The sequence below is a fragment of the Cavia porcellus genome, unplaced genomic scaffold (assembly GCF_034190915.1).
Source record: "Cavia porcellus strain 051 isolate PalLab524CR breed Dunkin Hartley unplaced genomic scaffold, mCavPor4.1 scaffold_16, whole genome shotgun sequence".
Taxonomy (NCBI): Eukaryota; Metazoa; Chordata; class Mammalia; order Rodentia; family Caviidae; genus Cavia; species Cavia porcellus.
The window spans coordinates 56,451,266-56,465,572 of record NW_026947499.1 but is presented as its reverse complement, the minus strand read 5'-3'; the positions used below and the strand labels follow the sequence as shown (position 1 = coordinate 56,465,572).

The window sequence follows — 14,307 nt, the reverse complement described above, 5'->3', positions numbered from 1 at the left end:
TCCCTGCCACCTGTCTATGCCTCACCCTGCACTCAGGTTCTCCCGGGGGTTAGGAACCACCATGGCCAATGGGGAGTCCATCGTCCGCATCCCCCCATACCATTACATCCACGTGCTGGACCAGAACAGCAATGTGTCCCGTGTGGAGATTGGGCCAAAGACCTACATCCGGCAAGACAATGAGAGGTTGGTATGGGGCCCTCCCTACCTGTTGGCCTGACTGACAATCGTCCTCCTTCCTATTCCATGCAGGAGTGGCCCTCACTGGAGTAATGGGGTTTCTCTTGCATTTGCCACTTCCTTTGGAGTGGGGATCTAGCTCTTCTGGGTCCTCTTACTCCTCCTTATTTTGGACAGGATACTGTTTTCCCCCTCGCCCATGGTGACTGTCCCTCCACGCCATTATTGTGTAGTGGCCAACCCTGTGTGCCGGGATGGCCAGGGCTCCGTGCTGCTTGATGTCACAGGGCAAGTACGGCTCCGTCACGGTGACCAAGAGATCCGGCTGGCCCAGGACCCCTTCCCGCTGTACCCAGGGGAGGTGCTAGAGAAGGTACCTGTTTCATCTACCCATCTCCCGCTCCACCCATCCTGAGGGAAAATAAACCCTGCTGGAAAAAAGGCAAATTGGGCCAGTGGAAAAGGCTGGGAGGGACACGCTGGTTCTCACCAAGGCAGTGCTGACTCCTTGTCCCCACGCACCGTTCCAGCCCCCCACTCCCTCCTCACTTATCCTAGGCTGACCCCCGGCTTTGAGGACCACGGCCCAGCTCACCACTTGTCCGCCAGGCTCTGGTACCTGCCAGAACTGCCAGCTGGCTCACACTGCCTGGCTCTGCCAAGGTCAAACTCTTCATTCTCTTAGACAGTGATGGGCAGTGACACAACGGTAATGGCCAGTGCTGTTACTGTTTCCAGGAAGCCATTACAGACCTGGACTTCCAGCCAGGGCCTGGTCTCTGTTGTCCTCAGAACTTGGACCAAGCACATGGGCAGACTATTCCCCGATGATTCTACCTAGACCTTCTTCCCATTTTGTACCTTTTAATTCTAAGTTTCTTTACTAACCAGTGCTGCCGCCACCGCTGCTACTGCTGCTCTTCCTCCTCTTCTCTTTTCTCCTCCTCCTCTTTTCCTTGTTTTTTGTAGTACTAGAGATTGGGCCCAGAGCCTTCATGCTTCACTGCATCACCAAACTTGCAATCCTCCCACCTCAGGCTTCTAGAGTGGAAGAACTGCAGGCCTGTCCCTCACACCCAGCCTAATCAGTGCTTCTTGATCTTGAACACATAATAGGGTGACTTTGGGAGCCTCTTGAGACATTCTTGTCCACTTAGATGGAATGGGAGTGGGGGAGAGCATGTGTGTGGAAAGAGAAAATGACAGTGACAGAATAAAAAAACATTAACCCTAGAGGAATCTTTGAAGAGAATATATATTGCAACTTTTTTGTAAGTCTGAAACTGTTAAAATGAAAAGTTTTTTAAAAATCAGTATTCAACCCAGATGTGGTGGTATGTGCCTGTAATCCCAGCATTTGGGAGGCTGAGGCAAGAGTTCACCACTATGAGTTCAAGGCCAACCTGAACTATATAGTGAGACCCTCTTAAGAAACAAAACAAGTCTATATTCAGACCACTTAAATCCCTTTTGGTAGGAGGAGCAATACTTGTGCTACCAAGACTCCCCAGAGCCGAGAACTAAAATTATCTTCATTCTTGTCACCTTCCTGTAACACCTGCCTTCCTAGAAGCTCCAGCCCTAGCTGCTGGAGTTCATCTCCTCTCCCTGCTTGTGCCCCAGTAATGAGGGCATAGTGCCACAGATAGGTCCTTCCTACCCTCGAACCAGGGTTCGCCTATAATCACAGCACCTGCCCTAGCTCAGGCTGGCGGCTGACCAGCTCCTCCGGCATCAGCAGCTGGCTTCAAGATGGACATTGGCTGTGTCGCCCAGGCTGACCTCAGACTCTTGTCCATGTCTGGCTGCAGCCCTGCCTGGTGCTGCATCACTCAGGATGGGCTTACTCTCCCCGCTGCCTCGCTGCTCCCAAACACCAGCCTCCCTCCCACTGACTCCATCCTGTCCCTGGGCCCTCTGCTTTCTACCTGGCTACTCTCCCATCCCCGGGTTCTCAAAGTCCTGAGAACTTCCCTACTTCCCTACTTTGTCGGAACCCCCACCCCCTTCTCACTGAGCTACATCCCAGCACCTCCTTCTCTCTCTCCCCTCCACCCTTAGGACACAGGGCTGTGTCCCTCCTCCCCAGTGACCAGAGTGCTGTGTGCACTGTGTGGGGCAGGGAGCCTTACCTCCGGCTCTCCAGCCCTGTGAGTGGCCTAGAGCATTCCTCTGCCTCCTGAAGCCCAGGTCCCATCTAGTTACGAGTAAAGAGCACAGGCAGACCTCACTAGGGTTCAAGTCTTGCTTCTGTTCTTTATCAGCTGTGTGACATTAATCACCTCCCCTAACCTCTCTGAATCTCTTCCTTTCCATTCTGCCTCTGGCAAAACATTTTAGAGACATTTCTGCAAACTTTTAAAGAGTTTGCCTACCTTTTGCCACCCTCCTTCCGATGGAAGGAGATGGAGGGAGATGAAATCACTGGAGTGCAGTCACCTCAGTGTCTTGTGATTGTGAAGTGACCTTGAAAACAAAACCATGAGCTTAAAACGCAGCCTTGGGAGCAGTTGATACCTGCCCATCCTGTATTTCCTAGAGAGCAACAGCACACCTCGTCCCCTGAGGGAAGTGTTGATCCATCTTCCCAAGTATTTCCTACGCCTGACAGTCCTCCCCTAGTAGCGTCCTAGTAGATTATTAGTGCAGAGAACTCCTCAGCACTCTGCAGTGGAGAGTGCATTCTTGGATCTTCAGCAGTGGCATCTTCTCACTTGGTTAACCCCCTCCCTTTGCTCTTGAGACCACATGATCCCGTCCTTGCACCTTATACCTGGGTCTTATTTGGCAATGTGAAAAATGATACCATACCTCGGTGAGGCAGGAGCATCCAAACTCAAGTCCAACCTAGGCAGCTTAATAAGATTCTGTCCCAAAAATAATTAAAAAGTGCTGGGCGTGTAGCTCAGTAGTAAACCACTTACCTAGAATGCCCAAGGTGCTGTGTTTAATCCTCAGTACTTCAAAGAAAAATTTTTTTCTTGTGCCATGGCCTTTGACCTCCAGGTACTCCATCAAGTTTGACTCTTGGAGTCATAGCTGATTGCCCCATGCCTCTTTCTTACCCTACCAGGCCAGCACCCCGCTTCAGGTGGTTCTGCCCAACACTGCCCTGCATCTGAAGGCACTACTGGACTTCGTGCATAAGAATGGGGACAAGGTGGTGGCAGGAGATGAGTGGCTGTTTGAGGGACCTGGTATGTCAGGTCTCCTTCAGGGCTGCTGGGGTTGGGAGCTTCCTGCCCTTCTGTTGTGACCTGGACACTCTATGGCCCCTACTTTATCCTTTCCCAGGCACATACATCCCCCAGAAGGAGGTGAAAGTCGTGGAGATCATTCAGGCCACAGTCATCAAACCGAACCAGGCCCTGCGGCTGAGGGCACGCAAGGAGTGCTGGGACCGGGACGGCAAGGAGAGGGTGACAGGTGGAGTCTCCAAGAGGGACCAGTGGCGCAGAGGGCAAGGGGACCTGGTCTTCAGAGGAAATAAGGGAAAGCCACTTGCAGCCCCAGGGTGCCCCCCTGATGAGTCTTTACACCTGCTGAGGGCTCCCCAGGCTGCTTCCCCACACATGCAGGCTTTGTCCATCTCACCTTGTACTTTGTGGTAAGAGCCACTGCCAAGTCTGCTCTGGTTCTAGTTCAGCAAACAGATTTAGCATCCACTCTACCAGATGTGGTTTAATGCTTTATAAATTATAACTTGTTTAGCTCTCTGACAACCTAAAGGTACAACTGTTCCTATTTTCCATGAGATAAGATTGAGGCACAGGAGTCTAGTTACTTGCTGGGTTGTGTGGCCAGGCAGGGTAAGACTGGGAACTGCTGCAGGCATTCTTGCTGCTACTCCAAACAAGAAAACAACATCCCCAACTTTTTTTTTTTTGAGATAAGGTTTCACTAAGTGGCTAGATTGCCCATACTGGGCTTTAACTCAAGATCTTTCTACCTCAGCCTCCAAGAGAGCTGGGATTGTGGGAATGTGCCCATCTCGCAACTCTGGGTTGGGTTTCGTTGGGTTGGGTTGGGTTGGGTTGGGTTTTTTGAGACAGGGTCTCACTATGTAGTTCAGGCTGGTCTTGAACTCATGGCAATCATCCAGCTCAGCCTCCCCAGTGCTGGGATTACATGTGTGCATCACTATGTCCAGTTCACCTTGGGTTTTTGAGACACTGTGTCAGTTATGGTGAACCTTTTAGAGCTTTCAGGGACACAAATGGCCTGCTGTAGCACGCATGCTATGGGTTTGCCACCACTGCACTATGTACTGTACTCCCAAGATGACCTCAAAGTGCTAGAGATCCTCCCGCCTCAGACCCTTCAGTGCTGAGATTACATATGTGCGTCACCATCCCCAGCTCGATAGAGACACTTCTGCTGCCTGTTTTCAGAGAAGGAAAAAAGTTGGTTGCTACAATTTAGAGATGTGTAGCAAGGTATTGGTGTAGCAGCAATTTGGGCTTTTTAAATTCTTCTGAGATGAAAGTTAGCTGTCTGATGTCAAAGAAAAGAACGAAGATTGGAGCCTGGGGGCAATGGCAGCTCTTGGTCTAAGACCTGCTAGTCCCCAGTTTCTGTGTGGTGGAGGGTGGCTGGAGGAGGCTTGGCGACCCTTGACCCTCCCTCTTACCCTTGGTACAGGAGAAGAATGGCTGGTTCGCTCAGTGGGTGCGTATCTCCCAGCTGTGTTTGAGGAAGTTCTGGATTTGGTGGATGCTGTGATCCTCACAGAAAAGGTTTGTGCCCCAGGGATGTGGGTTAAGGGGCCCTGGGTAGGGAATGCTCCAAGTGGAGAGAATAGTGGTGGCCAATGTGAGAGTAAAAGAGAAGCAGTATTTTTAAGGTCCTTAAAAAAATTAGAGGTCATATCACCTGAGGAGTGTCCTGGGCTGGAGCATCCAAGAAGGGTAGAACATCCTCCTGGGTTGGCAGTGCGGGAGTATGCAGTGGCCAGCAGCGTTCGCAGGTCCCCATTGGAAAGTGGTGGGAGGAAGTCGGAGGGAGACTTGCTCATACCAGTGTCTCCTGCAGACAGCCCTGCACCTCCGTGCTCGCCAGAACTTCCAGGACTTTCGGGGTGTGGCCCGCCGCACTGGAGAGGAATGGCTCGTGACAGTGCGGGACACAGCAGCACATGTGCCAGATGTCTATGAGGAGGTGCTGGGAGTCGTGCCCATCACAACCCTGGGCCCCCGACACTACTGTGTGGTCCTCGACCCAGTTGGGCCAGATGGCAAAAACCAGTTGGGACAAAAACGTGTCATCAAGGTAAACTCCCTCTCCCTCTTGAGCCTGTCCTGCTTGGATCAGAGGCCTTGAGTGACAAGAATCTTTCTTGGCTTTTTCCCTTCCCTCCCTCTGTGCCAGGGACACTTTCTAGAAACACTGACAGTGCCTTTGTACACATACATCTCTGACTGGAGCACAGTCCCATTCGATTCCTCAGCAGCCTCTGCCTGACCTTGGCTCTTAGGGAATTATTGCCTCTTCTGGAAAATCTCCTGCCCCTCCATTCCTGCAGGCCCTGAACTCAGTCTTACATTTCTATCTCTGTGTTCTGGAATCTGTCAGCCTGCATAAAGTTTCATGGTTTATACTCCTCCCACTCCCCACTCTTTTTCCTGGTATTGAAGATTGATCTTGGCAATGAGTTACTTCCCCAGCCCCTTTTTACTAATTTTAGACAGGGTCTCACTACTAAATTTCCCGGACTAGGTGAGATTTTTGGTCCTCCTGCCTCAGCCTTCCAGAATGCTGGGATTACAGGCATGCACCACCACACCTAGCTTGCTCTGTTTGTGAACACCAGGGGTCAGCAGATGTTCTCAGTAAAGGCCGTGTAGTAGATAGTAATTAAGGCTTTGTGACTGCATGGTTTCTGTTGAAACTATTCAGTTCAGCTGTTGTGTCATAAACATACCATAGATGATATGTACACAGATGAGTGCTTGGAACATTTTATTTGAAAAAACGAGAGCCAGAAAAAGTAAAAATGACCTAAATGTTCATTAGTTGATGAATGGATAAAAAACAGTGACGTAGCCATACAATAGATATCATTCAACTATACATAAAAAAAAAAAAAAAGAGCCAGATAGAGTGGTGCATGCCTATAATCCCACCACTTGAGAGGCTAAGGCAGGAGGATTCCCATGACTTCAAGGCCACCTTGAACTACATAGCAAAAGCCTCAACCCCACACCAAAAAAAAAAAAAAAAGAAATACTTGCATGGGCTACAACTCAGAAGTGGAAACTTGCTAAATAGGAACCCACAGAAAAGGCCACATATGTATGCTTTCATTTAAGTGCAAGGCTCAGAATAGGCGAATCCAGAGAGCAGAAAGTAGACTAGTAGTTGGTGAGGTAATAGGTAGGTAGAGTTCAGTAGTAAACACTACTAGGTACCAGTTTTCTTTTCAGGGTGATGAGAATATTCAAGATTTACATAGTTGTGGTGGTTAGACAACTCTGAATATATGAAAACAACTGAATTGTATTACTCCAGATGGGTAAATTTTATATGGGAGTTATACTCCTATCTCATATCATAGTAAGAGTACAGCCAGCAGCCTTATCTGTGAGTTCCATATCTACACATTCAATCAGCTGGGGATCCAAATACTTGGAAAAACAATTGCATCTTTACTGAACATGTACAAACCTTTCCCTTTGTTATTCCCTTAATAAGACAATATAATAACTGCTAACATAGCAATTACATTGTATTAGATATTATCAGTAATCTAGAAATGATTTAAGGTATGTGGGAGGCCAGCTATGGTGATGCACTCCCATAATCCCAACTGCTGGGAAGCTGAGGCAGGAGGATTGCAAGTTAAAGGCCAGCCAGGATAACTAATGTTCAAGATCACCATTTCAAAATAAAATTAAGTTCTGAGGTGGGCATGGTGGCACACATCTGTAATCACAACACTCAAAACAAACAAACAAAAAACATGATGGAGGGCTGTAGCTTAGTGCAGGTGCCCTGGGTGCAATCCCAGTACTGCAAAAAAAAAAAAAAAAAAAAAAAAGTTCTCATTGTGCGTCTTAGTAGTAAAACACTTGCTTAGCATGGATAAGGCCCCCTGGGCTCATCCCCAGTCCTGAGGATATTTATTGTGTATTGTTATCTTTAAAGTAGTTGCTCAGATTACAAGATACAGGGCTGGGGATTTAGCTCAGCGGCATAAGCACCTGTCTTGCAAGCAGGGGGTCATGAGTTCAATCCCTGGTACCAAAAAAGAAAAGGACAAAAAAAAAAGATATAGGCAGGAAAAAAATGATCAAACAATGAAAGCACAAACTGTTCTTTTTGATGAACTAAGAGATTAATAGTATAATCATCATCATATATATAATCTTTTCCCTTTTTGCCTTTCCATCATCCCAGTTGTTCTTTCTTTCTTTATTTTTTTTTGGGCGGGGGGCTATGGGGGATCGAACTCATCACCGCATGCTTGCAAGGCAGGTGCTTATGCCACTGAGTTAAATCCCTGGCCCTGTTCTTTCTTTTTGAGCAGTTTCTTCCCCCTTCACAATGTCTATTGTACATTTTAGATCCTATTTACTCTTTCAGTTTTTTACACTAGGGAGACAATTCAATATTTACATATGTGAATCTGATTTTTTTCACTTATGAGTATGATCTCAAGTTGTATCCATTTATCTATAAAAGCCTCAAGTTTATCCTTGTATAAAAATACCACTTATTTTTTATCCATTCCATGGTTGATGGGCATTTAAGTTGTTTCCAAGCAGAATCTTTAAGAGTTGAGAATGGTGGCATATCCCAATACTCCCAGCACTTTGGGAAGCTGAGGCAAAGCAGTCTCAAATTTGAGCCCAGTGTAGGCAAGACAGACAGTTTAGCAGCTTAGCAAGACTCTGTCTCAAAATAAAAAGGACTGGGGATGTAGCTCAGTGTAAAGGCCCTGGGTTCAATCCCCAGCACCACAAAGAACAGTGGCCGAGGGATGTTTGATCTAATGAGCTTCTACCAGCACTTGCCTTGAACCTCACAGTGTGAAGAACATGACGTGGGGGAGCAGTGCATGTTCTGGGTTAAGGAGACGCCATCAGGGTTGACCGCGGCACAGGGTGGAAGCTGCTCCTGACCCCCTTCCTCCCTGTCTCCCCACCAGGGCGAGAAGTCTTTTTTCCTGCAGCCAGGCGAGAGGCTGGAGCGCGGCATCCAGGACGTGTATGTGCTGTCTGAGCAGCAGGGGCTGCTGCTGAAGGCGCTGCAGTCCCTGGAGGAGGGCGAGGAGGGTGAGGAGGGCCCACACCAGGCCGGGGACCACTGGCTCATCCGAGGGCCCCTGGAATATGTGCCGTCAGCCAAGGTGGAGGTGGTAGAAGTGCGCCAGGCCATCCCTCTGGATGAGAATGAGGGCATCTATGTGCAGGACATCAAGACTGGAAAGGTGACAGCTGAGGGCTGGGCAGCTGTACTGCTATGTGGTGCGGCAATGGCTTCCTCTGGCTAAGCTGGTGGTGGTGATGGAGAGAGGCTGAGGGGTGGTTGTGGGGGGACTTCAGCAGCATGTATAGTAGTGTCTCCCTGGATGGGGCATTCCCCGGGGAATTTGTCATCTCTTTATCTTTTTTTTTGGTACTGGGGTTTGAACTCAGGACCTTATGCTTGCCAGGCAGGCCCTGTGCAGCTGACCTATATCCCCAGCTCATCTTTATCTTAAATATCTAACGTCAAATTTTAGAAACTCAGTTGAGAGAATGATCTAGGTTTTAGGTGGAGATTCTGCCCTACTGCAGATCTGGTACCCGTGTAGATGTCTCAATGGAGCATAACCTAGGAATAGTAAGAACCTCCTCCCCAAACCAAGCCTGTAATTCCACCACTCTGGCGTCTGTCTCTGTGATGCCCTCCCAGCTGTCCCAGGAAGGAAGATACTAGAATTAATACTAAGCACTCACCATGCATCAAGTGCTGTTCTTTGAGCTAGGCATATGAAATTTTCCTCGTTCCTCAGCCTGGTGAGATTCCACCATCCTGTCTGCTTTCCAGACTGGGACACCAAAGCACAGGAAGGAGGCAGCTTGCCCAAGGAGACAGCTAGCGGACAGAATGGCCCAGGTGGAGGCCAGCTTTGCAGTTGCTGCAGAAACTGCCAAGCCACGATGCTGCCAGCCAGTGCTGCTGAGGACTGTGGGATGGCTCCTCCCTCTCCCACACTGATAATGCCCGTCCCTACCCCTCAAGGTGCGCGCTGTGATCGGAAGCACCTACATGCTAAGCCAGGACGAGGTCCTATGGGAGAAAGAGCTACCTCCTGGGGTTGAGGAGCTGCTGAACAAGGCACAGGATCCCCTGGCCGACAGGGGCATGAAGGATACCACCAGTATCCGTCAGCCCTCTACTCCCCGGAACAAGACCCGCGTGGTTAGTTACCGAGTGCCACATAACGCGGCTGTGCAGGTGTACGACTACAGAGCCAAGCGGGCCCGGTGAGCCACCACCATGGGGCAGTGGAGGTGGGGAGCAGCACTGCCCACCTCATGCATGTCTGACTTCTGGCTCTCTCTGCAGCGTGGTCTTTGGGCCAGAACTGGTGTCACTTGGTCCTGAGGAGCAGTTCACTGTGTTGTCCCTCTCAGCAGGGCGGCCCAAACGTCCCCATGCCCGCCGAGTCCTCTGTCTACTGCTTGGGCCTGACTTCTTCACAGATGTCATCACAATCGAGACAGCTGATCATGCCAGACTTCAGCTGCAGCTCGCCTACAACTGGTGAGGGCTACACTTGGGCCTTGGCAAAGCACCTGCAGGTACAGTGCCAGGGAACCCCCAGAGGACATGTGCCTCATGAGGCCAGTGCTTTGGGATTTGCTTCCTCCTGGTCAAGGAGGAAGCTGAGGACTTGGAGGGCAGCTTGTGGTAGGATGCTGGAGGCCCTGGCTCACATGCTCAGCACTGAAAAAGAAAAAGGCTAGGAGATCATGAAGTCCAAGGAAGATGCTGGCTCATCTCCTGACACCAGGCATTCAGGGATCCAGTAGCAAAACACCACCCCAGCTAAACTCCCAGTTTGTGTTCAGCCAGATGCATCCCTGAAGTGTTTTTAAAAGATCAGCGGTTCATGACTCATGTGGTGGTGCTTACCTATAGTCTCAGCTTCTCAGGAGGCTGAGGCAGGAGGATTGCAGGTTTGAGCCCATCCCAAGCAATTTAGTGAGACCTTATCTCAAAATTGAAAAGAAAGGAAATAGGTGTGGTGGCATACACCTGTAATCCCAGCATTCTAGAAGGCTGTGGCAGGAGGATCTCAAATTCAAACCCACCCTGTACAGTGTAGAGACTTAGTGGGGGATATAACTTAGTGTGAAGGCCCTGAGTTCAATCCCCAGTGCCAGAAAAAAAGAAAAGGAAGAGTGGGGGAGCAAGCTAGCTTGCTTCCTGGCTGAGTTACCAATACTATGACAAGGCACATGTTGCTGGTATCTTCTAGGACACAACAGCACTGCAGCTGAGAGCACAGATGGGCCAGGTTGCCTGGCTTCAGCTTTTTGGCTTGCTGTGTGCAGGTGACCTGGGCCAGTCATTTAGCCTCTCTGGGCCCATTTCCTCTGCTATAAAATGGGAAGAATGTTTGTCTCTACCACCAAAGATGGTTGAGAGGCAAAGGGGAACATGTGTTTGGGTTTTTAGAATCTTACTGGACACAAATTAGTGTCTGAATTGTAAGTGATGCTGTCCAGGCACTGAGGATGGGTACTGAAGTCCTATCAAAGAGAGAATTGTCCCTTCCTAGGGTAAAATAGCTTCCCTGTCCTGGGTCTCTCTGCTCATAGGCACTTTGAACTGAGTAACCGGAATGACCCGCAGGAGGTGGCCAAGCTCTTCTCAGTGCCTGACTTCGTTGGGGATGCTTGCAAGGCCATCGCATCCCGTGTGCGGGGGGCTGTGGCCTCAGTCACCTTCGATGACTTCCATAAGAACTCAGCCCGCATCATTCGTGCAGCTGTCTTTGGCTTTGAGCCATCTGAAACCAAAGGCTCCGATGGCTTGGCCCTGCCCAAGGCCAGGGACCGGGCCTTCTTCCCGCAAAATGGGCTGGTGGTCAGCAGCGTGGATGTGCAGTCAGTGGAACCTGTGGACCAGCGGACCCGGGACGCCCTGCAGCGTAGTGTCCAGCTGGCCATTGAGATCACCACCAACTCCCAGGAGGCAGCAGCCAAGTGAGTGACATCGTGGGGCCTCGCTGCCCAGAAGATCTCTCTGGAGTCCCCATCCCACCTGCTGCTGGGATCTACAGCTAAAAGTTTAGTCCAGTGATAGCAAGCCTTTGAGAGCTTTGAATGATAACCAACAGTCCCCTGCAGCATGTAAGCCGTAGGTTCACCACCACCAGTCCAGAAAGATGTGAGCTCACTTGGATAACATGGCATCCAAGGGGTCAGCCTGCTGCCATTCTTCCCCTCAAGGAGCCAATTCTCTACCCAGAGAATAGTGTGACCTACTTCAATTGTGACTGAGATGCCACCCTGCATCTGCAGCCTCCCACCCTGCTTGTAAAAAGGTCTTCCTATGGCCTTCCAGGCTCTCAGGTCCAGCCCAGCTGCCTGCACTCCACTTTGTACCCTGTGCCCTTGGAGACTATTGCATCCCTTCTCAGCTGCACTTGGTTCCACCTTCAACCTTTTATAGCAGCCATTCTGTCACTTGGAAAGCACTATCCCTGGGCTATTGGCAAACCTGTTCCAAGTTAGGCTCCTCTCTGGATAGCATTGCTTTTTCTTCTCTGACCATAGAGGCGCCTTCCTAGCTGGGTTACCCCTTTCACTACTTCCAGGGAGCTAATCACTATGTGAAATCATTGTTGGTTGTGTTATCACTGGAGGGTCCTTCAGGTAAAAACGGGGGCCGTGTGCTCACCTGCCTTCCTCAGGCCTAGGGCTGAGCCATGCTGAGCCCAGGTGTATGTTGAGTGCCTTCTAGGGGATTGGGCCTAGGCTCACTATAGCCTGGTGGTCTCTGCCCTTGGCACAAGTCTCCCAGGTCTGACCCACATAGGATCTAACCTGTCCCTGCTCTCTCTAGGCATGAGGCCCAGAGACTAGAGCAAGAAGCCCGTGGACGGCTGGAGAGGCAGAAGATCCTGGACCAGTCAGAAGCTGAGAAGGCTCGCAAGCAGCTCTTGGAGCTTGAGGCCATGAGGTGAACAGAGAACTAGCGGAGGAAGTATGGGGGAGGGAGAGGGTCTTGGAAGAGCTGCTGGTGGGCGCAGTGGTCAGTGTGCGTGTCAGAAAGGAAGAAAGGGACAGACCAAGCACACACGTGCTGCGAGGCACAGGTAAGGCCCCAGGTGGGCAGGGCTTTCTCCTGGGTCTTACCTGACTCTGCTTCCTCTCCACCCCCAACAGCATGGCTGTGGAGAGTACTGGGACCGCCAAGGCGGAGGCTGAGTCAAGGGCAGAGGCTGCACGGATTGAGGGAGAAGGTTCCGTGCTGCAGGCCAGGCTGAAGGCACAGGCCCTGGCCATTGAGACGGTGAGAGGGGTCACTAGGAATTGTATAGCCTGGGGCCAGTTTACTAGTCCCTGAAGGCAGATAGGGTACTGTGTGCCCTGCTAAGAAGTCCTATTCAGGTGCTGTCAGTTTATGGCAGTCCTTTGCCCTGCAGGAATGTATTTACTACCTTCTCTGAAGGGAAGGACTACCACACCCATTCTACATATGTAAACTCCAAGGTTGGCCACCTTTGTGCCATCTGGTGCATGTGCTTTATTTTCATGGCCTTATTTGATGCATGAAATCCTTCTGAGGGACTGGGATATAGCTCAGTGTAGAAGGCTTGCTTTAACATCCGTGAGATCCTGGATTCCCTGTTCAGCACCACAAAAGGAAGACGACAGTTCCCATTGCAGTGGGTTTCATCCCCATTTGCTGTGGAGGGACCAAGATGCTGGTGGGGGCAGTGAAGGGCTTCTTAGTGGGGCACTTAAGTACCCTGTCTGCCTTCAGGGTCTAGTAAATTGGCCCCAGGCCACACAATTCTATGGTTACCAGCTGAATGGTGGTATACTTGAGGTGTGTACCCTGCTGGCTGAACTTTTAGCTCCGTGCTAGGCTTAGTGGCTTCAGTGACTTGCCTGGACAGTTCCCAAGGCCCACATGATCTGAAGTAGCCAGCTTTCCCCACTGCAGGAGGCTGAGCTCCAACGGATACAGAAAGTACGAGAGCAGGAACTGGTCTATGCCCGGGCCCAGCTGGAGCTGGAAGTGAGCAAGGCCCAGCAGCTAGCAGAGGTGGAGGTGAAGAAGTTCACACAGATGACCGAAGCCTTGGGTCCCAGTACCATCAGGGACCTGGCTGTGGCTGGGCCAGAGATGCAGGTGAGAGTTGGGAGAGGCCAAAGCAGGGTGTGTGTGTGTTTTGGGACCAACCTTGCAACCACCTGAAGCAGAAGAGAAATGTAGCATCTGGAAAGATGTCACAGAAGGTTGAGCAAACTGTCCTTGTGTCCGTGTCACTTGGTGTCATACTGTGTACGGATTGGCCACTGTCCTGGACTTTAAGGAGCTGGAGCTCTTGGGAGAGACAGAAGACGGATGGGACATCAGTCTGTGACAAGTGCTCTAAAGCAGGGCAGGCAGGGGGATATGATGAAAGGGGAAGTGGTACCTCAACCAGCTGGCGAAAGGAGGGTGACACTGGGGCAGCCAGAGGATGAGCGAAGTGATGAGTGTCTCATCACATCTCACCTTCTCATGCTCTCCAGGTCAAACTGCTGCAGTCCCTGGGCCTGAAATCAACCCTGATCACTGACGGCTCCACTCCCATCAACCTCTTCAACACAGCTTTTGGGCTGCTGGGGCTCGGGGCTGATGGGCAGCCCCCAACCAGGAAGGCAGCTGGGGGGACCCCCCTTGAAAGCGCGTCTTTCCAGGCTGCTCCTACTCTTCAGGCCACAGGAGGCAACCACATTGTGCCTTTCTAGGTCCGTAGTGACAACTGACCAATAAGACCAGTATATCTGAGCACTTAAACCTTTTCTGGGTGGGGGATGTGGCTCAGTGGAAAAGCAATTGCCTGGCATGCCCTAGGCTCTGAGTTCAAGCCCCAACACCACAAAATAAAGTCATTGTATCTAAAAAGCAAAACAA

The 14,307-nt window shown here is 50.6% G+C and overlaps 1 protein-coding gene across 1 annotated transcript in view; it reads left to right on the top strand.

Annotated features, from left to right (window-relative positions):
* Positions 1-14,307, top strand: part of Mvp (major vault protein) — a 24,535-nt gene extending 10,228 nt beyond the window's left edge. Inside the window, exons 3-16 of the mRNA XM_023560796.2 lie at positions 37-186; positions 358-553; positions 3,254-3,377; positions 3,475-3,606; positions 4,822-4,916; positions 5,212-5,448; positions 8,327-8,608; positions 9,406-9,650; positions 9,733-9,930; positions 10,992-11,378; positions 12,241-12,357; positions 12,564-12,690; positions 13,348-13,536; positions 13,923-14,307. Of these exons, the coding sequence (XP_023416564.2) occupies positions 37-186; positions 358-553; positions 3,254-3,377; positions 3,475-3,606; positions 4,822-4,916; positions 5,212-5,448; positions 8,327-8,608; positions 9,406-9,650; positions 9,733-9,930; positions 10,992-11,378; positions 12,241-12,357; positions 12,564-12,690; positions 13,348-13,536; positions 13,923-14,141 (2,698 nt within the window). The 3' untranslated portion in view covers positions 14,142-14,307. The remainder of the gene's footprint in view (positions 1-36; positions 187-357; positions 554-3,253; positions 3,378-3,474; positions 3,607-4,821; positions 4,917-5,211; positions 5,449-8,326; positions 8,609-9,405; positions 9,651-9,732; positions 9,931-10,991; positions 11,379-12,240; positions 12,358-12,563; positions 12,691-13,347; positions 13,537-13,922) is intronic.